Source organism: Scyliorhinus canicula, chromosome 16 (genome assembly GCF_902713615.1).
Source record: "Scyliorhinus canicula chromosome 16, sScyCan1.1, whole genome shotgun sequence".
NCBI classification, from domain to species: Eukaryota; Metazoa; Chordata; class Chondrichthyes; order Carcharhiniformes; family Scyliorhinidae; genus Scyliorhinus; species Scyliorhinus canicula.
Window position 1 is genome coordinate 17,491,041 of NC_052161.1, and position 24,739 is coordinate 17,515,779.

At 48.9% G+C, this 24,739-nt stretch overlaps 1 protein-coding gene across 2 annotated transcripts in view; it reads left to right on the forward strand.

Annotated features, from left to right (window-relative positions):
* rbm20 (RNA binding motif protein 20) overlaps positions 1 to 24,739 on the forward strand; it is a 248,752-nt gene that overhangs the window by 151,191 nt on the left and 72,822 nt on the right. For both annotated transcript variants that reach the window (XM_038773624.1, XM_038773625.1), the window contains exons 3-5: positions 14,668 to 14,729; positions 17,676 to 17,761; positions 19,347 to 19,432. In XM_038773624.1, coding sequence (XP_038629552.1) covers positions 14,668 to 14,729; positions 17,676 to 17,761; positions 19,347 to 19,432 — 234 coding nt within the window. The remainder of the gene's footprint in view (positions 1 to 14,667; positions 14,730 to 17,675; positions 17,762 to 19,346; positions 19,433 to 24,739) is intronic.

Consider the following 24,739-nt stretch of genomic DNA (forward strand, 5'->3'; position numbering starts at 1 on the left):
GGGAGGGTGAACAGCCAGTGGTCGTGGTACACATCGGTACAAATGACATAGGTTTAAAAAGGGATGAGGTCCTAAAAGCAGAATACAGGGAGCTAGGAAGGAAGTTAAGAAATCGGACCTCAAAGATAATGATCTCAGGATTACTACCGGTGCCATGTGCTAGTCAGAGTAGAAATGACAGGATATATAGGATGAACACATGGCTGAAGAGATGGTGTCAGGGGGAGGGTTTCAGACTCCTGGGGCATTGAGACCGGTTCTGGGGGAGGTGGGGCCTGTACAAACTGGACGGGTTACACCTGAGCACGACTGGAACTGATGTCCTGGGGGGGCTATTTACTAGAGCGGTTGGGGAGGGTTTAAACTAATATGCCAGGGGGGTGAGAACCTATGCAAGGAGTCAGAGAAAGAGGGAGCAAGGACAAAAGCAAAAGGTAGAAAAGTGAATACGAAAAGTGACAGGTGGAGAAACCAAGGACAAAATTCAAACAGGGCAGTAGCGGAAAATATTGGGAGCAAGACAAGCATTGTGAAAAAAACAAACTTAAAGGCTCTGTGCCTTAATGCACGGAGCATTTGCAATAAAGTGGATGAACTAATTGCACAGATAGATATAAATGGGTATGATATAATTGGGATTACGGAGACATGGCTGCAGGGTGAACAGGGATGGGAACTGAATGTCCCAGGGTTCTCGGTATTTAGGAAGGACAGGCATAGAAGAAAAGGTGGTGGCGTGGCACTGCTGGTTAAAGAGGAAATTAAAACAATAGTGAGAAAGGATATTAGCTCTGACAATGTGGAATCTGTATGGATAGAGTTGAGAAATACCAAGGGACAAAAAACATTAGTGGGTGTCATATATAGACCCCCAAACTTCACTAGTGGGGTTGGGAATGGCATTAAATAAGAACTTAGAGATGCATGTAATAAGGGAATATCAGTGATCATGGGTGATTTTAATCTTCACATAGATTGGGCAAATCAAATTAGCCACAATACCGGAGAGGAGGAATTCCTGGAGTGTATACGGGACGGTTTTCTTGACCAATATGTGGAGGAACCAACTAGAGAGCAGGCCATCTTAGACTGGGTACTGTGTAATGAGTAGGGAATCATTGCCAATCTAGCTGTACGAGACCCCTTGGGGATGAGCGACCATAACATGATAAAAAATTTTATCAAGGTGGAGAGTGAAGTAGTTGATTCGGAGACGAGGGTGCTGAATCTTAATAAAGGGAAGAAGGAGGATATGAGGTGTGAGTTGGCCTTGATAGATTGGGGAGAGTTACTTAAAGGGATGACAGTGGATAGACAATGGCAAACATTCAAGGAACGCATGGGGGAACTACAGCAACTGTTCATTCCTGTCTGACACAAAAGCAAAGGGGGTAAGAGGGCCAATCCATGGCTTACAAATGAAATTAGAAATAGTATGCGATCCAAGGAAGAAGCATACAGATTGGCCAAGAAAAATAATAGTTCTGAGGATTGGGAGCAGTTTAGAATTCAGCAAAGAAGGACAAAGGGATTGATTAAGGGGAAAGTACAGTACAAAACGAAGCTTACAGGGAACATAAAGACTGACACGAAGAGTTTCTACAGATATGTGAAGAGAAAGAAATTGGTAAAGAGAAATGTAGGCCCCCTACAGACAGAAACAGGGGAATGCATAATAAGGGACAAAGAAATGGCTGAGCAATTGAATTCATACTTTGGTTCTGTCTTCACAAATGAGGACACCAATCAGATCCCAGAAATGTTGGAGAATGAAAGGTTTAGTGAGAAGGAAGAACTGAGGGAGATCAACATTAGTAGAGAAATGGTGCTGGGAAAACTGATGGGATTGAAGGTGGATAAATTCCCAGGGCCTGAGAATCTGCATCCCAGAGTGCTTAAGGAGGTGGCTCTGGAAATAGTGGATGCATTAGTGGTCATCTTCCGGGATTCTATAGACTCTGGAACCTTCCCTGCAGATTGGAGGGTAGCTCGCGTCACTCCGATATTCAAAAAGGGAGGTAGAGAGAAAGGAGGGAATTATAGACCAGTAAGCCTAACATCAGTAGTGGGGAAAATGCTTGAATCCATTATCAAGGACTTCATAGCGGGACATTTAGAAAGCAGTGGCAGGATCAGTCAGAGTCAGCATGGATTTATGAAGGGAAAACCATGCTTGACAAATCTGTTGGAATTCTTTGAAGAAGTAACCAGTACAGTCAACAAGGGGGAGCCAGTCGATGTGGCATATTTGGACTTTCAGAAGGCGTTTGACAAAGTCCCGCATAAGAGATTATTGTGCAAAATTAAAGTGCATGGGACTGGGGGAAATGTATTGAGGTGGACAGAAAACTGGTTGGCAGAGAGGAAACAAAGAGTAGGGATTAATAGGTCCTTTTCAGATTGGCAGGCAATAACAAGTTGTGTACCACAGGGATCGGTGCTGGGACCCCAGCTATTCGCAATATATATTAATGATTTGGATGAGGGAACAAAATGCAACATCTCAAAGTTTGCAGATGATACCAAATTAGTTGGGGGGGGGGGGGGTGAATTGTGACTAGGACACAGGGATCCTGCAGCAAGATCTAGACAGGTTGGGCGAGTGGGCAAACCAATGGCAGATGCAGTATAATTTGGATAAGTGTGAGGTTATTCATTTTGGAAGCAAAAACAGGAAGGCAGATTACTACCTGAATGGGTGTAAATTGGGAAGGGGAGTGTTCAGCACTCCTCGTGCACCATTCGCTGAAGGTATGCATGCAGGTGCAGGCGGTAGTGAAGGCTAATGGTATGTTGGCCTTCATTGCAAGAGATTTTGTGTATAGAAGCAGGGATGTGTTGCTACAATTGTAGAGTGCCTTGGTGAGGTCACACCTGGAGTAATGTGTGCAGTTTTGGTCTCCTTCTCTGAGGAAGGATGTTCTTGCTCTCCAGGGAGTGCAGCGAAGGTTTACCAGACTGATTCCAGGGATGGTGGGACTGTAATATGAGGAGAGATTGACTAGGTTGGGATTGTTCTCGCTGGAGTTCAGAAGAATGAGGGAGGATCTCATAGAGACTTATAAAATTCTAACAGGACTAGACAGGGTAGATGCAGGGAAGATGTTACCAATGATAGGTGTGTCCAGAACCAGGGGCCACAGCCAGAGGATTCAGGGTAAACCATTTCGGACAGAGATAAGGAGACACTTCTTCACACAAAGAGTGGTGAGCCTGTGGAATTCATTACCACAGGAGGTAGTTGATGCTAAAACATTGAATATATTCAAGAGGCGGCTGGATATAGCACTTGGGGAGAATGGGATCAAAGGCTAGGGGGAGAAAGCAGGATTAGGCCATTGAGCTGGATGATCAGCCATGATCATGATGAATGGCAGAGCAGGCTCAAGGGCCAAAAGGCTTCCTCCTGCTCCTATCTTTTATGTATCTATGTAAGCCCCTAGTCGCCACATTCCGGCGCCTGGTCGGCGAGGCCAGTACGGGAATTGAACCTGCGCTGGCCCTGTTCAGCATTATAAACCAGCTGTTTAGCCCACTGTGCTAAGCCCCTCTATAGTCTAGATAGCCCGCCGCTAGTGTGGGAGCTCATAGTCCACAGGGAAGGAGGCATTCCCACCCCCAGGGCCAATGAGAAATTGACCTTGGGGTAATCTTCTCTCAGTTTCCCAGCAGAACAGGAACAACTAAGGTTTTAAGCCTCCATTACACCTAGAGGGATAGCTACTTCTAAATAATGAAACAAGAGTTTCTGAGGAAATGAGTAAGACCTGTGGAGATGTGTCTGTAAAAGTTCATCATGACTGTAATCAATTTAGATCTGAACCCGCTTGCTGGTGGCAGTTTTATGATGCAATAGGATCAGGAAAACAATTGGCAAAGTGAAGAAAGTAAATGGCTCGTGTTCAAATATCTGACATCACAAGTTAAAAACTGCAGAGCCGTGAGTGGGAAGGGAAGTCAGGTGAGGAGGAGGCCTTTGAACTAAATTGCTGAAGTAAATTGAAGTAAAACGTGTTTTGAACAGACAAAAGCGGAATAGGGCGAGAAAGTGTAAAGGGAGGATTGGGAAGTGAGATCGTCTAGTGTTTTCTTGGTTCTCAAAATTCATTACATCCTAAAATACTTGGTTTGTTTGGCCTTTGTCTCATGTTCCAGCATAAATCACATTTTAATGTTTGTCGAGATCAGAACCATTGGCCGTGTAAACACTGACAGAATTACTTGGCTGTGTATGCAGGCCTCAGCGTTACATACATTAGGCCTTGTTGTTTTCTTCAGCGACCCGATTGGTAATTAGAAATAACTGCAGAAGCCTGGCTTTGTGTTAGTGAGGTTGACCAGTTTTGTGTTGCCCCAAAGCCTGCGGATCAATAAATGTTCACACATTGACAACCTGTGGCGGTTTTGTTATCTGCTATATGCACAGGGCCAAAGGAACAAAATGGCTGACATGAGAACAAAAGGGGTGCGATTCTACCCCCCCCCCCCCCCCCCCCCCCCCCCCGCCCCCCACGCCGGGTGGGAGAATCGCGGGAGTGCCGGGCGATTCCCGCCACGCTGCCCTGGCACCCGCACGCGATTCTCCCACCACCCCCCCCCAAAACGGCATGCCGCGTTTCACAACAGGCCGCTTGGAGAATCACCGCTTGCTGTTTCTTTTTTTTTTGGAAATGTTTTTTATTGAGTTTTCATATTTTATATCCAACAAATTACAAATTATTAGAAAAAAAAGACGCAAAAATTAACATGTATATTTACAGTCAAGCATCTTCATAATAACAACTGTGGCCGCCCCCTTTAACCGGCATACATATTTTACATTCCCCAATATGGCCGAGGCACATGTTTATAGGCATTTATTTACAATTTGGTTTTGGGCCTCAGCTTGCCATCAGACTGTCGCTTGCGGCTTTGTCCTTCCTTTTTTTTTGGAATAATTTTTATTCAAGTTTTCAACAACACATTTTATCACAACAGAGAAAAACAGTAACCCCTCCCCTCCAATGCAAAAACAAGAAATTAACAAGAAAAAGAAATAAGCATAAAACCATGAGACCAAACCCCCATAACGAACCCGTAACCCCCCTCACCCTCCGGCTACCTTCCCCCGATTCCCGTCCATTTTCCCCCGATTCTTGGCCACCCGGCTATTCTTCCTCTTGTTCGTTGGCCACAAACAGGTCCCGGAACAATTGCATTAATGGCTCCCACGTTCTGTGGAAGCCGTCGTCTGACCCTCGGGTGGCGAATTTGATTTTCTCCATTTGGAGGGATTCCGAGAGGTCGGACAGCCAGTCTGCAGCTCTGGGTGGTGCTGCTGACCGCCAGCCAAACAGGATTCTACGGCGGGCAATCAGGGAGGCAAAGGCAAGGGCGTCCGCCCTCCTCCCCAGGAATAGATCTGGCTGGTCTGAAACCCCGAAGACCGCCACTATCGGACATGGCTCCACCCTCACCCCCACCACTTTGGACATAGCCTCGAAGAAGGCTATTTAGTACTCCACAAGTCTGGGGCAAGACCAGAGCATGTGGGCGTGGTTGGCCGGGCCTCTTTGGCACCGTTCACACCTGTCTTCCACCTCCGGGAAGAACCTACTCATACGGTTTCTTGTTAAGTGGGCTCTATGTACCACTTTTAGCTGCGTCAGGCTGAGCCTTGCGCATGTGGAGGTGGAGTTGACCCTATGCAGTGCTTTGCTCCAGAGTCCCCACCCTATCTCAATCTCCAGGTCATCCTCCCATTTCTTTCTTGTTGCGTCCAGTACGGTCGGCCCTTTCTACCAGTCGGTCATATATGTCGCTACAGTTCCCTTTATCTAGGATACTTGCGTCCAGTAGGTCTTCCAGTAGTGTCTGTCGTGGCGGTTGTGGGTACGTCCTTGTCTCCTTTCGTAAGAAGTTTTTGAGCTGCAGATACCGTAGCTCATTCCCCCTGGGTAGCCGAAATTTCTCTGTCAGTTCGTCCAGTGTTGCGATCCTGTCGTCTGTGTATAGGTCCCTGACTGTCAGTGTCCCCCCGTCCTGCCCCCACCTTTTGAAGGTGGCGTCAAGTCAGTGCTGGTGTGAACCTATGGTTGTTGCAGATAGGCGCCTTGTCCGACATTTTGGTCAGGCCAAATTGCTGCCGCAGTTGGTTCCAGGATTGGAGGGTGGCTGTCACCACTGGGCTGCTGGAGTGTTTTTTGGGTGGGGATGGGAGTGCTGCCGTGGTGAGGGCCCGGAGGGAGGTCCCCATGCAGGAGGCCTCCTCCGCACGCACCCACTCGGCCTCTGGCTCCTGGATTCATCCCCTTACTCGCTCGGCTGTTGCCGCCCAGTGGTAGAATTGTAAATTCGGGAGGGCTAGCCCCCCCCTGGATTTTGTTTTTTGTAGCACCTTCTTTGGGATCCAAGCATTTTTAACCCCCCCCCCCCCCCCCCACCCCCATACGAACGCCATGATTAGTTTGTCCAGTGCTTTGAAAAAGGCCTTGGGGATGTAGATCGGAATGGATCTAAACAGGAAGAGGAACCTGGGCAGTACGTTCATTTTGATCGTCTGGACTCTCCCCGCGTGGGAGTGTGTTCCATCTTTGCAGGTCCTTTTTTACTTCCTCCGTCAGACTGGTGAGGTTCCATTTGTGGATCCCTTTCCAGTCATGGGCTATTTGGATCCCCAGGTAGCGGAATTTGTGTCGGGCTTGTTTGAACGGCAGCCCCTTTAGTGCTGCCCCCCCCCCCCCCCCTTGCGGGTGTACTGGGAAGATCTTGCTTTTGCTCATGTTGAGTTTGTAGCCCGAGAAGGCTCCAAACTCTTTCAGGAGCGCAATGATTCCGTCCATGCTGCTCTGTGGGTCCGAGATGTAGAGGAGCAGGTCATCTGCATAGAGTGAGACTCTGTGCTCTCTGCCTCCCCTTCGGATCCCCCTCCAATTTTTTGCTGCCCTGAGCGCGATTGCTAGTGGCTTGATCGCTAGAGCGAACAGCAGTGGGGACAGTGGGCATCCTTGTCTGGTGCCCCTGTGCAGCTGGAAGTATTGGGAGTTGGTATTGTTGGTCCGTACGCTCGCCATGGGAGTGTTGTATAGGAGCTTTACCCAAGCGGTGAATCCTGTTCCAAGCCCGAACCGCTCCAGTACCTCTGTGAGGTATTTCCATTCGACTCTGACGAAGGCCTTTTCTGTGTCCAGGGAGACGATCACCTCTTGTGTTCTCTCCCTGGAGGGGGTCATTATCACGTTCAGCAGGCGCCTGATGTTCGAGGTTACCTGTCTACCTTTGACAAAGCCCGTCTGGTCCTCTGCGGGTACACAGTCTTCTAGCCTTTTGGCACTTGCCGTTTCTAACAGGCGAGCGGCGATTCTCCGGCCCGGATGGGCCGAGCGACCTGCCCAATACAACCGGTTCACGCTGGTGCCAACCACACCTGGTCGCTGCCGGCGTGAACAGCGCGCAAACGCTGCGTGTGCGGCCTGTGGGGGGGGGGGGGGGGGGGGATGGAGGATCGAGCACCATGGGGGCTCAGTAGGGGTCTGGCCCGTGATCGGTGCCCACCGATCGGCGGGCCGGCGTCTCTAAAGGATGCACTCTTTTTCCTCCGCCGCCCCGCAAGATCACTCAGACATGTCTTGCGGGGCGCCCGCGAGGTGGATGGCAACCGCGCATGCGCGGGTGATGTCATTTAAGTGCCGCCGGCCACGTCATTTTTTTTTTTTTTTTCATTTACGCGGTGCCGCTTTCACGTGGCGCCAAGGCCCGGTGCGTGAAATTGACGCGGTGCCGCTCCTAGCCCCCTGGGGGTGGGAGAACAGGGGGCGAGGAGCGGCCCCGACGCCGGAGTGAAACATTCCGGTTTTCACTCCGGCGTCGGCACTTTATCTCCCGTTGGGAGAATTTCGCGCCAGGAATCTGGAACTCTCACCCATATCGAGTCCGTATAACCTCACCAAAAATCACCCACGCCCTCGATGATGTGTGTGAATGTTGTGGGGGAGGGGCCCCCGCAAACCACATTCATATGTTTTGGTCCTGTCCAAAGATGAAGGATTACTGGAAGGAGGTTTTTAGGGTAATCTCTAAAGTGGTGCATGTGAAACTGGGCCCGGGCCCTAGTGAGGTCATATTCGGGGTGTCGGACCAGCCAGGGTTGGAAACAGATGTAGAGGCAGATGTTGTAGCCTTCGCCTCGTTGATCGCCCGAAGGCGGATCCTGATGGGATGGAGAGCAGCCTCTCCACCCTGTGCCTTGGCGTAGCGGGAGGGGGGAGGGGGGGGGGGGGGGGGCACCTGTTGGAATTTGTGACTCTTGAGAAGGTTAAGTTTGAACTGGGGGGGAAGGATGGAGGGGTTCTTCAATTTATGGGCGTTATTCATTATGAGCTTTCAAGAATTGTATAATTGGGTGGTTTGGGGAAGGGGGACTGTACGTGTTAATGGTGACTATGGGTGATTCCGGATTCCTTTTTGTTATTTATTTATGTTAACATGCGGGCCAATGACTGGGGTTCGGTGGGAGGATGGGATTGTTGTTGTTGATATCGGGATTGACATGGGGATTGACATAATATTCGTTACTGCTTACTGTTTATTGTTGGTGGGTGTAAATTTGGTAGAAAAAGTGAAAAAGGAGGAGAATAAAAATATATACTATATTTTTTTCATCTCCCGTGCCCATTTCAGCTATCATTCTATTAATTTGCTCAATGTCTGTTTTTATGATTTTACAACATTATGGTTAGGAATGTGATCCACATTCTGAATAACCAATTTTCCAACTACTATAGTTTCCAGACTTTTCCAGCTAATTTCTAACTGTTCCAGCCTCCACCATCTGCAAAACTCAAATGATTTCTCAATGTATTAAGTAAAGGGTCAGTAAATTAGCCAACGGCAAGATTTTACCCCAAACAATTTCACAATGTGGATCACTGTGGGCTCAGCGTGATTCAGCGGCCACACTGTGCCCGATAAACCAGCTCACCGCGGAACAGCATGGCCGATAAAAACCCGGAGTACCCGCTCCCGGGATCTACCCGGCTCATAATGCCTCACAAGGTCCAACGTGATCGCGCGAGACGTTGCAATGTAAATACCGCCCATTGTGGGCGGGATCACTTTTTGGTAAATCTGCATATTAGAGACAGCTAGTCCCACTCTAATGTGCAGATTCCCGAGGTACCTGCGGCTTTGAGATCCATTCCCTTGGAGACCTTGGGTGGGGGCTGTTCAGCACTGGTCTCCACAAACGGGGGACCAGGCGAGTGCTGGAACGAACGCGGTTAAACCTGCTCACTATAGGATTTTGTTCCCAATTAGTTGAATTGCGCCCTCTGTATTTTCTTTCACGGGATGTGAGCTTTGCTGGCTAGGCCCACCTTTACTGCTCATCCGTAATTGTCCTTGAGAGATGATGGTGACCCACCTTCTTGAGCTACTGCAGTCCATGTGGTACAGCAACATCCACAGTGCTGATGGGAAGGGATTCTAAGATTTTGCCCCAGCAGCAGTGAAAGGACAACATTATATTCCCAAGTCAGGATGGTGTGTTTCTTGAAGAGGATCTTGCAGATGGTGGTGTTCCCATGCACGGTGGCACAGTGGTTAGCACTGCTGCCTCACAGCACCAGGGACCCGGGTTTGATTCTAGCCTTGGGTGACAGTCTGTGTGGAGTTTGTATGTTACCCCCCCCCCCCCCCCGTGTTTGCGTGGGTTTCCTCCGGGTGCTCCGGTTTCTTCCCACAATCCAAAGAAGTGGACGTTAAGTGGATTGGCCACACCTAGTTGTCCCTTGGTGTCCAACACCATATAATTCCCAGCCTCTGACCTGTTCTTGAGGGCAGTGTTCAGAGGATACTGATGCAGTATATGCCAATAATATTTCTATTGAGTATCGGTTGTGATTTTATTGAGAAATAAGGATGCCAAAATTTTAATTGGAACAAGTACCGAAAAGGTAATGGGCGATTTAATGGGGGGGGAAATAGAGTCCCATCTGGGTGCATTTAGCAGGGTGTTTCCTGGTGCTCGCAGCACCAAGAACGACCCCGCTATTAAACGGGTCTCTGTTCTTTTTACAGATCTCGACGAGGAAAGCCCCCACGAGGCCACACTTACCTTAATTTCCTGTATTGAAGAGTTCAGCTCAGGCACGACCTCCCCTTGACGAAGCCACCTTGACTCAGTCCTATTTTACCATGTACTTCCAAGTACTCCCCAATCTCATCCATAATAATGGACTCTAAAATCTTACCAACGTCCGATGTCAGGCTAACCTGTGACATTAGCCACTTTCCAGTCCTCTGGGACCCTCCCTCACTCCAGTGAGTCCTGAAAGGTCACCACCAACACCTCCACAATCTCCTCAGCTATCTCCTTCAGAACCCTGGGGTGTAGCCAATCCGGTCCAGGTGACCTTGGCCATAGTAGGCCTTTGAAACGGTTCTCCTATTTTACCCGTTGTAAACTTGCCGTGTAGCTCTCCCTCCCCAACGCCAGCCCCTGACCTCTCCACCACCTGCTATGCCTGAGGCCAGTTCAGCTTCAGCGGCTCACTGGCTGCTGGAACTAGCCGCAATTTCTCTCCCATCCAGTAGAGGGAGCAAAGCAGGTCCAAGACCCCCCACTCCAAACCCCGTAGCAGAGTGGTGCTCATTTGGGAGTTGGGGGGTACTGATACCGGTGACTGTTGGGGTGGATGCCAGAGGATGCCATGGAGCCAGACCTGCCGGAGTGTTTAAGCGCCAACCCTCTCAATGCGGGTGCAAAACACGCACCCCCCTCCAAAACAATTCCGCCCAGAGTATCCAATCTGTGCAAAGCAAGGTTCCACAAATAGGGATGAGATGAATGTTTTGGTGGTGGGGTCAGGGATGGGGGGGGGGGGGGGGGGGGGGGGGGGCAGATAAAACATGTCAGTGGTTAGCTCACAGCCAACCATTGGTCAGAACAGCAGGGGATCTCTGCCGCTCTTTTATAAACAATGCCCAACGGCACAGGGTCTGTTTCTGGTGGGTGGTGGGGGGGGGGGAAGATAAAGTATATCAAGTGGTTAGTCCACCAGCTTCCCACCCATTCCTAAACCAACCCCATAATATGCTAGACGCTCTAGTGCCGAAATTGACAGCCTGCTCGCCATATTTAAATAAACAATTAAAGGTCAATTAGGCGTGTTAGCAAGGTTATTGAAGGGGCTAATAGGCCGCCACGCCATAATATGGTTGGGAATGGATCTGCCTTTTTTTGTGGCCTAGATGAAAATGGTGGAGCGGGCACTTCATTCTGGGAGTGCCATGTATGCATCAGGAGCACCCCTCTTCCAAAATGTACCACAGCCCCTTCCTTCCCCCTCGTCTGCACTCCAAACCCAAGCCACCCGCCCCCACCCTTCATTCCTCCCTTCCTGGACTCTCAGAACACTTCCCAGCCATAAAGGCCCAGGACGTAACCTCTAGCGGCAGCCATTGATCTTCTTCATACTCCTTCCTGCACCCCTGGCCACTACTAGTGCCCACAACTGAGTTCCAGCGATCCCAAGGCAACTACTCAAACTCTCAGCTGGTTTAGCCCACCTGCCGTGATTATGGCTGCAGGGTGGGCTTCTTTCCTGCGTGGAGCTGCCGACCAACTTCCCTTCCGGGGCCAGAGTGGGTAAAGCAGTCCGCCACCCCCCCCCCCCCCCCCCAATGTGTAAATGCTACTCATGGTGTGGCGAGGGTTTATCATCAGGTATAGTGGTGACCAGTTAGTATTAATACATTATTTTTCTTTTCTCTTCTGGAGAAATCAGCGAGAGATAATATCTGAAAATTCCTTATGGAAAATGAGAGAGGTAGAAAGACAAAAGGAAGTTCGGAAAAGTGGAGGCAATAAAAATCAATCCGTGCAGCTTGGGTGCTGTTATGATGTCCACGATGGGCATGGGGGATCATCGGTTGGCCTCCTGGTGGGGCTCATCAAATATGAGTTCCCCAATTGAGCGGGCAGAGGTTCGGTGTTATAACCCAACCAGAGGCCACGGAGTCTGCAACATCAGCCTCACCTGAATATGATCTCCCCAGGCGAGGGGGCGGAGCTACACCCTTAAGCAAGGGGTTCCATGGGACATAAATACCCCGGCCCAAGTGTGGGCTGGGCTTGGGAGACCCTTCGAGGAGTAGGTTAAATCTAGTAGGTTAAATAAACATTGCATTTTCGAGCAGTCATCGCTTCCAAGTGGTTGCTCGCCTGAAACTTTACACTGGTGACGAGGATGGGATTGGCTGGACCGACCAGGGATTTTGCGGGACCTTTCCAAGGAGCCACGTATTTACTCATCGTAAATGCCCATTCGAAGCGGATAGAGGTCCACCGCTTATCCATGATGATGTCACGGGCTACGATAGAGATGTTTCGACAAACGTTCAGCGCCCATGGGCTTGCCGAGGTGTCAGACAATAGCACGACTTTCTCGAGCCTGGAATTCTTGCATTCATGAAGATGAACGGGATCCGCAATGTACGGACTGCGCCTTACCACCCGTCGTCCAATGGATTGGAATTCGGAAGCAATCCTCCGTTTCCGCCTGGCACATTTCCTCTTCTATAACTGTACCACGCCTCACATCACTATCGGGGTAGCAGCTTCGTTAGCTGTTCAGGCGGTTGAGCCTCGGCCTACCAGACATTGGAGAGAAGATCCGCGATCAACAGGAACACTCCATAAAAATGTTGACCCAGGCCCGTGAAGGAATTCTCTGCGGGCAATGGCGGTCTATGTCTGGAATTTCCCCGACAGGGCATTGTGGATCCCAGGGACAGTGATGCGGTGATCAGGCCCGGCCTTGTTTTCAGTGAGCATGCAGGGAAAGGATTCAAATTGGTACATGGACCACCTCTGCAGCCGTTGCCTACAGCTCCTTGAGGGAAAGCACCCAAGTCCGGTGTAGCCACCATTGATACAGGGAGACCTTGCCAACGGAGGTTACGACAGATCTGGCGGGGGCCACCGACCCCTGCATGGTGGACCCACACCGGCGCTCAATCCAAAACGTCGTTCCCCGGTCTGTTATACTCCACCAAGCAGAGCCCAGCAGGGGCTTGAGAAACAGCCCCCTGCAAAGAGGACAAAGGATTTACCACCTCCAGCTGTCAAAATGGGAGGGGAGGGGTGTTAAAACCTGACCAGTGGCCACGGGGTCTGCAACATCAGAGTCCCGGTGGCCTCACCTGTAAATGACGTGCCCAGATGAGGGGGCGGAGCTAAACCCTTAAGCAAGGGGTTCCATGGGACATAAGTCCCCCGGCCCAAATGTGGGCTGGCCATTGGTAACACTTCAGGGAGTAGGAATTATATCGAGTAGGTTAAATAAACGTTGAGTTTTCTAACAGCCATCACTTCCGTGTGGTCGCTCGTGTGGAACTTTATCCTCGTCCAATGGGAACCATTCGGCAGCCCAGACCTTGGTCAGCGTTCTTGATAGTCTCTGGGTTGGGACGCAAGCATTGTCGTAGCGGTTATTTTCACTGTTCGAATAAACAAGAGTTTTGGATGAAGCCCGGCTTTGGCGGAGTTATTACAGGTGGCCACCGTCGGATGTATGTGGGACAACTGCCATTTTGAATTCTGAACTTGTCTCCTCATTCCATCTCCCTTCCTGGATGCCTTGTTCAAATTACCCCAACAAAGGTTGTGGTCAAAACCCCATAACCAGACTACTTTCACCTCTGAAATGTCACCTGTCTCCATTGTTAACTCACCAGCCTTACCCTGAAACCTTCATTCATGGGTTAGCCACCTGGCTATCCAAAAGAGCAGCAAAAGTTGTCATCCTTTTGCTGTTTCCAAAACAAGACAGACCTCCAGAATTCCACAGTGGCTTGTGTCTGTCAGCACCAGCCTCTTTAACGCTGCGACTGCAAATGGATGTCTTTCCCCACCACAGCTAACAATTTTTACTTCTGTGAGTAAAGCCAAGCCCTCAAGTTGTAAAGCAATGTAATCTTGCCTTGGTAATGGAGGCAATCTGTATAGCCTATTCCTGCCATTTTACGTGTGCCCACATTTCCCTCTTTGTTTTGTGGATCGTTTGTGCGTGTGAAATAGGTGAATCATTCCCAAGAGGAAGTTTGCTTGCTGATTCCTTGGCTCCAGCAGAGTGCATCCCTGGTGTGCTGCACTCTAATTGTCCCTAAAAATGATTGGGGCAGAAAATTAGTCTAGTGTTTCTTCAGTAACAGAACGCCAAAGTTGAGCTGCATGTTGGGCATCGAATCACCGAATTGTCACTGAAGGAGGCCAATCGCCCCATCATGTCCATGCCAGCTCTCCGCAGAAGCAATTTACCCAGTACCACACCTCCGCCTTCTCCCCGTAGCTCTGCACACTCTTCCTCTTCATTAATAATCCAATTCCCTCTCAAATGGGGCTGGTTTAGCACAGGACTAAATCGCTGGCTTTAAAGCAGACCAAGGCAGGCCAGCAGCACGTTCAATTCCCGTACCGGCCTCCCCGAACAGGCGCCGGAATGTGGCGACTAGGGGCTTTTCACAGTAACTTCATTTGAAGCCTACTTGTGACAATAAGTAATTTTCATTTCATTTCATTTCAAATGCGTCGGTTGAACCTCCCTCCCTCTGGCAGTGCATTCCTGATCCCACACAACCACATATAATCAGCAGTCTTATGCATTTGCTTCTCCTTTGCATTGGCAGGATTGGGAACACCATGTGAATGGAAAGCATCACATCCAAAACTGTGCTCTCTTCTCAGAAAGGTAGGTGCTTCATCTGTATTAACTTCCTTTTTGGGTGGTAAATAAATTTTTTTTTCTTGTGATCCATTCTGACTCAGGAACAGATCTGCAATAATTCTAGATTATCCTTCAGATCGCCCATCACTATGGTGAGCTTTTGGTTTGTGTTCATTTTAGTCAAACTGCTTGTGTTGGTCATCCTGTATGATGACACGCCCAGATGATCAGAATGTCGTGCTTGGTAACCCCTTCAGCTCCATGTTTGAGAAGTTCCTGTTCTGTTCAGTGTTTTATTCATGAGTGACTGCAAACACAAAAGCTTTTTGTTCCATTTATCCCTCAGAGGAAAGCTTCAACATTTGTCAATGCTATCAAACCTGGAGGGGCGTCAGACAACGAAGACGATATGAATCGAGTGCAACAGAACACAGATAGGCGAGCAGAATGGCCAGATAGGGGGCAGATGGAGTTTAATACTGAGAAAGGCAGCACGGTAGCACAAGTGGCTAGCACTGTGGCTTCACAGCGCCAGGGTCCCAGGTTCGATTCCCCGCTGGATCACTGTCTGTGCGGAATCTGCACATTCTCCCCGTGTCTGCGTGGGTTTCCTCCGGGTGCTCCGGTTTCCTCCCACAGTCCAAAGACGTGCAGGTTAGGTGGATTGGCCATGATAAATTGCCCTTCGTGTCCAAAAAGGTTGGGAGGGATTATTGGGTTATGGGGATAGAGTGGAAATGAGGGCTTAAGTGGGTCGGTGCAGACGCGATGGGCCGAATGGCCTCCTCGCAGTTCTAAAGAGCTATAGGGACATCGGGATCTAGGGGTACAAGTGCGCATATCTTTGACGGTGGCAAGACATATTGAGCGAGTAGTTTGCAAAATCTATGGATTCTAGGACTTCATAAACAGAGAGATTGAGTACAAATGCAGGGAGGTTAAACTCAATCTTTATAAAATCTGGTTAGGGCCCAACTGCAGAATCACATCCAGTTCTGGCTACCACACTTTAGGAAGCAGGGAATGCAGAGGAAATGGTTCCAGGGATTTTCGGCACAAGGTTAGGTCAGTGAAGCTGGTTTGTTCTACTTGTAGAACAGGAGATTGAGGAGAGATTTGATGGAGATGTGCAGGATTACGGCAGGTTTAGATAAGGTAGACAGCGAGAAACTGTTCCTGTTAGCAAGGATTATGTGATGAATGTTATCAGTAGCTGATATAATGGTACCTTACCTTTAATGCATTGGCCCTTTAAGACCGGGCTTGGAACCCTGGGGGACTCCGCCTCTGGCTCCGCCCCCAGGAAACGGTATATAAGATAAGGCTCACTCAGGCCACATGTGATGAGCACACTTCTCGGCTGCTGTACAGTTCTCAGATGATTAAAGCCTTTGAATCATCTATCTTCTCTCCTGTGTCGTGATTGAGGGTATCTCAGATTAGATTTAGGGTTTTGGGCAGCGGCTGCAGGGGAGGGGATGTGAGGAAGAAATGCTTCAACCCTTTTCTTATTGAATCAATAGCCCTCCGGTCAAAACTTAACTTAAATGTGGGCGGACCCAAGTGGGAGCAGAGAGGATGAATAATTCCAAAAGGAAATTGGATGGACACCTGGAGGCAACTGATTGAATTGCTCTTCAGAGAGCCGACCCAGGCAGGATTTTCCGGGCCTTCACACTGGTGACATCTTCTGGTTCTGCTGACGGACACCCCCCCCCTCAACATGTTCCCCACCAGCGGAACGAGCAAACCACATAAACCGCCACAGACACCAGTGGGACCAGAAGATCTCAAAGGAAGCCAATGACGAGACACCTCCACTGCCGGAAAACATGCCCCTGTGGAGGGGGAGGGGGGGGGGGGGTGGGGGGGGGGGCAGAAAATCCCACCCACCTTTTGTACCATAATAATTTGATGACTTTTGTCTTGTTCTTCCATCACTTTTGTAAGTTTGTAACCTATTCCCCCTCGTCACTCTCTAAAACATTACCAAGTACAAGATTTAGTTACTCGCCTTCCACATTCCTTCCCTTTCTTTGGGAGAAGCACTTCAAACTTCTTTGAGGTACATTTTGTAGCTCCAATCTCTCTATAATATCATTATTAGCAATGTGGGGTGTAGGACGTTTCTGTATCTTCACTGTACACCAAAACAGTAATGGACAGCAGCCAGCTGCCCCCCCCCCCCCCCCAACAATACCACAATTTAGGCCCACATCTAACTGAAGTTTTTAGCCAAGGGACCTTTGATTCAATGAGGAAAGGGTTGAAAAGTAGGTAAGCAGGCCCATCAGCGCAGTTCAAGTTGTTCTGGAAAAGTCTACATGATCACCAAGTAGCCCTGACATACCATAGACAGTGAGGCACATTGCACTGCTAAATTGATCTTCTGGTTTATCCAAAAAATGTTAGAATTTAAATTCACGCAGAATTAGATAATTTGGACATTCTGAATTCTCCCTCTGTGTATCCGAACAGGCGTCGGAATGGAGCGACTAGGGGCTTTTCACAGTAACTTCATTGCAGTGTTAATGTAAGCCTACTTGTGACAATAAAGATTATTATTTTAAAAACATCTAACGTAACAAATTTATACGAACAATTTCAGTTCTAGAAATTACGCTAATCCTTGAAAATAAGCAGCAATAAAATAGTTGCCTTTCTATAATACCTATTACATCCTAGGATCTCCTCAAAGTGCTTTACTATGATTGGATTCCTATTGAGGCATAGATGCTGTTTCTATAGGCAATAACTATATTTTATCCATATGCATCTTCCTTACGACAGTGCGGGAAGGGAGCCTGCTCGCCCGCAATAAAATACATGAAATTCAGAGCAACGAGTCTTTACAGCTTCTGAGCTAACTGAGCCAGTGAAGAAGTTATCTGAGTGGATCTAGCTTTTTCCGCTATTTAGCCTGTGCAGTTCTGACTTTATTCTTATTGTTCATTCTGATTTTAATCCTAGTTCAGGCATCGGGTCAACTAATTTTACAAGATCAACAAACGGAGGTGTCAACTCATGCGGAGCCAGTATGGTTTTGAATCCGTCTGGTAATCAATCTAAATCTATTACGTGCTTTTGGTATCGGAAATAATTGAATATTGTGTCAGCAATCAAAGTTAAACAAAATTGGCAGTGCCGTGTTAGTGGTGATAACTGGTGGTTATCATTTTGTGTTGAATTTAGCAATAAATCCTCAATAGTAATGTTGATGCTGGAGAGAAGCTGGTTTAGCTGAGGGGCTGGTTTAGCTCACTGAGCTAAATCGCTGGCTTTTAAACCAGACCAAGCAGGCCAGCAGCACGGTTCGATTCCCGTACCAGCCTCCCCGGACAGGAGCCGGAATGTGGCGACTAGGGGCTTTTCACAGTAACTTCATTGAAGCCTACTCGTGACAATAAGCGATTTTCATTTCATTTTCAAATGTGGAAAACATTTTATCGGTTGTAAGTGGATGGGGTGGAAAGGATGAAATTTCAGTCGAGCAAGACAGTCCCATTAAGTCACCCATCTGTAGTTCAATATCCCAGGCTTGTGCAGTGTTGAAATGATCCAGTTAAACGATGATGGGAGGGATATTACATTTAAAATCCAGGGTTAGGGAATAGCTGGTGCAGGTAGTGTTACCTGGATTGAGTGTGCTGCTGCAAGGATCTCCATTCACATTTTAAACATGTTAGGGTGGATGCTCACATCAATTTGTTCTCCCTCCCTCCCTGCCCTGTGGAGAACTGATTTGTCTCCCCAGAATCCTGCTCCTGAAAAGGGTGGGACTGGTAATTTTGGGGTTATGGGACAGGAATCGCGCGCCATGGGTGGAATCTTTTGATACTTTTTCAGAATGTCGATTTCAGCAAGATAACCGCCGCGTAGCTTTCCAGCTGCACAGCCGCGTTTTCTCTCCAGGTTCTCTGGCAACTCTGTGCACATAAAATCTGTATGCATGCAATGCGCCATCACAGTGGCAGAGCTGGGTCTGATAGAGCTGGCAACGTCAGCTCCACAGAGATCAGGGCACCATCTTTAAAGGGTGCCCCGATCTGCATTAGAAATAAACTCTCCCCCGCCCCCCCCCACCAACCCCCTTCCCCCACCCCATGGATAAGATCCCCCCCTCCCCAAAACAATGGGGCAAACCCCCACACTTCACAAGAATCTGGGCCATCCTCCCCGCCACACATACACACACGTACATATGCACACACACATGCACACACACACTATACTTACCTTTGCATCTATGACAGGTTCCCCGCTGCAGCTTCACATTTTGCTAAAGCTGTTGTGAACCTTGCGTCAGTGAGGGGGGGGGGGGGGTGAATTTCCCTATCTGGGAGGGACATATGGCGGGGAAACTATTTAGATGCATTTGAATTTATTTAAGGGGGGGGGGGGAGAAATCCGAGAATGAGATCTCGCTGTCGAAAATCTCCCCCCCGCCCTTCGCCACAAGCCCCAATGGTAATCACTCTCTGCCACTGCAATTGGTCTTGTTTCAGTTAATTCATACAATAAAAAATGGTCATTTATTGTTTGCCAGCAGACCACTGTACAGCTCTGGAGCAAGACTAGCTTTGTATATCTGTCCACTAACACACATTAATTTTTCTCAAGTTATTGTCCATTATCTTTCAGACCTTCCATCAGACAGCAGCCAATCTCAATTGATGACATTTCCCCAACCAAGTCAAGGATTCTCTTCAGCACCTTCCGGGCCAAAGGTAGTTGCATTCTGAACAGTTATACAATTCTCCTTGGTATTCTTAGATTTGTGCAATGCTGGCCAGGTTGTATTTGTTGCCCATCCACCAAAGTTGGATTTATGTTTCACATTGGATGGCATCCTGGGTGACATCAGAAGGTATTAAAAATGCAACCATTTAGAATGCGTGTGGGATGACAAGTCCCACTTATTAAAGGACATGAATGAACCAGTTGGGTGTTTGTGACAACAGAACAGTTTTCCAGGTTATGGTATTAGCTGACATTACTGAATTCCATTTACCATGGTGGGATTTGAACTTGCAACCTCTGGGTAATTGCTAACCCAGAACCAGAACCATTACAGCACCTCTGCTACTAATACTGCTCACCTGTAATGTGGAAACATGTTTCAAGCTGCTGCACAGGGGTTAAGGGGGAAAACAGTACTGTAGCAGTATAACATTTTTTTAGTAATGAATAGAGTTGTGACAAATGTGTTCCCGTGTAATATCCCGCACGGGACCTACGGGATGGGAATGCTTGTCTTCCCTGTGCTCCTTGCGAGTACAAGATCCCCCCCCGCTAGGGGTGGGGTATCTCAAGTACCCAGTGTATACAGTATAAGGTCAGCCAGTAAGAAATCGACTAGGCAGGTAGCCAGCAGGGGTCAGCCGGGAAATGTATATGTATCATTTATAAATAAAACTTTGTTCTTACTTTTACTCGGTGTGGACTCCCCCTGTCCTTATGGAATCCTGGAATCACTTTTGGGATTTCAGGAGCGGAAAATCCCGTGCAAGTCCCAAAATGCAGTTTATACTGATGGGATTTCCCGTCCAGGCTGTTCCCATCTCCCACCAATAATGAGATGGGAATCCATACATTGACTGCCGTGATGCCCACCTGAATACATTCACATATAAATATCAGGCCTTTACGCCTAATAGCCCCGACCACCTTCCTCCCCCCCTCCCCCCCCCCCCCCCCCCCCCCCCCCCCCCCAAACCCAGTTAGACCTTTAGATTGTCCATCCACGCCAGCATGAGGGAACGTTGACATGAATCACAACGGGCCTCTCACAGCAGGTACCTGGCGAGCAGAACCTGCCGAGCGACTTCAGGTGAGTGTTCAGCTCATGGGGAGAGGGTTATGCCCGGGCAGTACCAGGGAGGTGTCTTTGTGGTGGGGGTGTTTTGTGGGTGGGTGTTCCGTGGGGTATGGGCCAGCTTCTATGGAGGGAGTTGTTCTGTGGGGGGGGGGAAGTTCTATGGGGTTGGTTCAAATGGCAGGGGTTCTATGAGGGGTTGGGGTGTATTCCTGTGGGACGGGGGTATTGGGTTCCGTGGCGGGGTAAATGCAGATACAATGGGTGTGATTTACCAGCCCCGTCCCATCGGAATCGGAGTGGCACGCAGCCAAAAGATCCCGCGATTGGCCTCTCCTGGGATTCCCGACAGTCGTTGCGCTTCGTGAGACCTAATGGGCGGGTCCCAGACTCACAGAGTTAAGTGAGTTTAAAAACTCACTCAACCCTGCCGACCCAGATTGAATCGGCTCCTGGGATCTACCTGCCTCGCCAAGGAGACTCCAGCCGGACGCCGTTCACCACTGATCCCTCCAAACGGGGATCAGGCGGAATGGCACTTTGGGGATCTCCCAGGCAATCAGAGGCACCCGAGTGGCTGGTATCTGGGCTGTGTGGCATCCTGGCACTGTTGCTGCCACCCGGGGACCTTGGCACTGCCAGCCTGGCACAATGGCAGTGTCACCTGAGCACCCTGGCAGTACCATCCAGGGGTCAGGCTCGGGGGTGCCGTGCCCATGGGAGATGCGGGGGCCTCGAGGACCCCCCAATAGGTGAGTTGGGGTGTTGGTGGATCTGGGGCCTGCATCGGGGGTCGAGAGATCAAGGAGCCGTTTATCTAGGCGCCCTGATCTCTTCCTACACCGAGGATCTCCGCTCGTCAGAGCTCCTCTGCAGGAAGTGCGACTGAGTGGGGCCTCGGCAGGCATTTTCCACTGAGGCCTGAAGAAACTGAGTGCCGTTAGATAGCGGGGTCATTCCCGTTGCTACAACTGCCGGGGACGACCCCGCTAATCCCACCCAGAACGGATTCTGGTTTTTATTGGTTGGATCGTGCCTATAAACTCAATATAAGTACTTCCTTTCTTATGTGTAGTGGTAGAGGCGGGCACGATAGCATCATTTAAGAGGCATCTAGACAGGTATATGAACGGGCGGCAACAGAGGGAAGTAGACCTTGGAAAATAGGAGACAGGTTTAGATAAAGGATCTGGATCGGCGCAGGCTGGGAGGGCCGTAGGGCCTGTTCCTGTGCTGTAATTTTCTTTGTTCTTTATTATACATTCTTCCAGAGCCTGTTTGTAATTCGCCAAGTATTGGGTTGCAAAATATCAAATATTCATCTTGCAGCTCCCAATAGATTTTATTTTATCATTAAAAAAAAAGTCTCTGCAGGTAAAAAAGTTGCCAAAGTCTAAACTAGTCGTTGGAAAGATTTGGTCAACAAAAGACCAATCGCTGATCAACAAAGAGCTCACGGTTCAGTAAGAATTAGAAAGCCCCATGTCTTTTTTCTAAAGAGGTGATGTATGTTCCTGCAAGGTCTCAGCACCAGAAATAAACCTGGAGCACTTCCGCACTCACAATACGTAGGCTTACTCATTCTTCCTTGGCACAGATTATGTTTCCTCCGATTGTGAGGGAAACTGGGCAAGGATTGGGTACCCTTGATCCAAGAAAATAATATTTTCTGGGAGGCTCCCATGTACATGCCAAAGATAGATTTTGGTAAACAATGAAAAACATGGAGGGACCCTTGCTGTTATTCAGAAACTACCTTTTGTTTTGACCAGAGAAGACATTTGGTGGGATTCTCCGACCCCCCACCCCCGCCGGGTCAGAGAATCGACGAGGGGAGGCGGCATGAATGCCGCCCCCCTCGGCCACTGGAGAATTCGGCGGGGGCGGGAATCGCGCCGCGCAGTCGCGGCCCCACCCCCCCGGCAATTCTCCGGCACGCGATGGGCTGAAGTCCCGCTGGTTTAATTATGGTCCGGCCGGCGTAAATTGGACTAGGTCCCTTACTGGCGGGACCTGGCGGTGCGGGCAGGCACCGGGGTCCTGGGGGGGAACGCAGGCTGATCTGGTCTCGGGAGGTGCCCCCACGATGGCCCGCGATCGGGGCCCACCGTGCCTGTGCCGTGGGGGCACTCTTTTCCTACGCTCAGCCGTCAACGTCCACCATGGCCGATGTGTAAGTGACCCCCCCCCATGCATGCGCGGGGATGATGTCAGCAGCCGCTGATGCTCTCGCGCATGCGCGGACTCGCGCCGGCTGGCGGCCCCGGCTAGCGTGGCGCCAAAGGCCTTCCACGCCAGCCGGCGGGGTGCCTACCACTCCGGGGTGGGCCTAGCCCCTAAAGGTGCTGAGGATTCCGGACCTTTGGGGCAGCCCAATGCCGGAGTGGTTCACGCCACTCCGTCCCGCCGGGACCCCCCGCCCCGCCGGGTACGGGAGAATCCCGCCCATTAAATCTGCAGCAATTGTACAAAAAGCTGGAACCTGTGGCTGGAATCTTCATTGGATGTGATCTACAATAGCTTCATTAAAAAGTTTCAAAATTGACTCACAGATTCCAAACCTTTTGTTAAGTTGAATAAGAAACACCTCAGACACCATTATACTTCACAAATGTTGAGTCCCACTGCTCTTAATTAGCATCTGTAGGTAGAAGTTTTGGTCCTATCCTATAACTTTTGCCTTTGAACTTCTCAGTTACATTGATGTGGAGGATATGGGAGTGCGTCGGTTACAGGGATAGGCCGGCAATCCTGTGATGTTGAATTCAATAAATCTGGTCACCTCTGGTCTATCAAATACAATAATCAGGGTGGGCCCAAATCTTCTGGTCCCGCCCACTGAAGGAACCGTCGCAGGTGGGGCAGAGAATGGGACAGGCAAGCAAAATGTCTGCTAACCTTGGGCGAGGACTTCTAGTCCCAGGAGAGGCAGGACAGGAACATTCCTCTCCATAAAAGTCTGTGAACCTGCCATCTCTATCAGTCTCATCTCAATGTCACATCAAGTCCAAGCTTTTCGGGGGAAGCAGGCTACCCGCGATTCGGCAGAACCGCGCCTGATTTTATTTTCTATTCCCTTGGATAATATTGTCAAGATTTCTAAGTTCAAATCAATTAAAAGCAACAGGAAGACAAGGAAATGAGTCTCCAAAGAGTTTGAACTATTGTTCTGCAAACTGCGGTGGAAAGATGAACAGGCATGTTAATAAATTGGCCTCCAGTTCACTACGAGCCTATCTGGAGCTGCTGGTGTACAGGCCAATTTCACCCCTGAATCCCCTATGAAGAGGCCTAGCAAATAGTATGAAGCACCATCTCCTCAGGGGAGCTAGAAATGGGAAATAAATACAAAGATCAATCTCCTATATTGCCTCTAACATTGTAAATTCTCCTAAGGTACTTGACGCAGCTTTTCCAACACCATTAAACAAATAAAAGTTACATCATTTGTCATCTCCGCACTCATCAGATTTATTTTCTTTTCCCCCTTCCTTCCTTTTATTTACACTGAACTGCAAACATTTCACATCCCAGTCCCAACTCAAGTGAAGATTCTTTGTCTTAGTCCTTTGTAAAAATAATTTTCAATTTAAAATAAAGTTGTTCTCAGGAAGTGGGAAACGCTAGCAAGAATGTATATTTTGTTTGTCCCCATAAGACCATAAAACATAGGAGCAGAATTAGGCCACTCGGCCCAACGAGTCTGCTCTGCTATTCAATTATGGCTGATATTTTTCTCATCTCCATTCTCCTGCCTTCCCTGTATGACCCCTGATCCCCTTATTAATTAAGAATCTATCTAGCTCTGTCTTAAAGACACTCAGTGATTTGGCCTCCACAGCCTACTGTGACAAAGAGTTCCACAAATTCACCACACGCTGGCTGAAGAAACTTCCCCTCATCCCTGTTTTAAAGGATCGTCCCTTCAGTCTGAGGCTATGCCCTCAGGTTCTAGTTTTTCCTATTAGTAGAAACATCCTCTATACAATACTCTATAGATAACCCGTAATAACTTCCCAAATATCATCCATAAGTTAAACCCTTTTTTAAATAAAGACAGCAGGTTTAAATGCTCTACAGAAACAGGTATTACTCTGAAATCATCAATGATCTGGAGACATTCTTTAGCTTGCAGAGAGAGGGAGATCATTACACAGCTGCTTGCTTTGAATGCAGCTCTCCACCTCAAAAACAAAAACAAAAACACACTGGAGCTCCC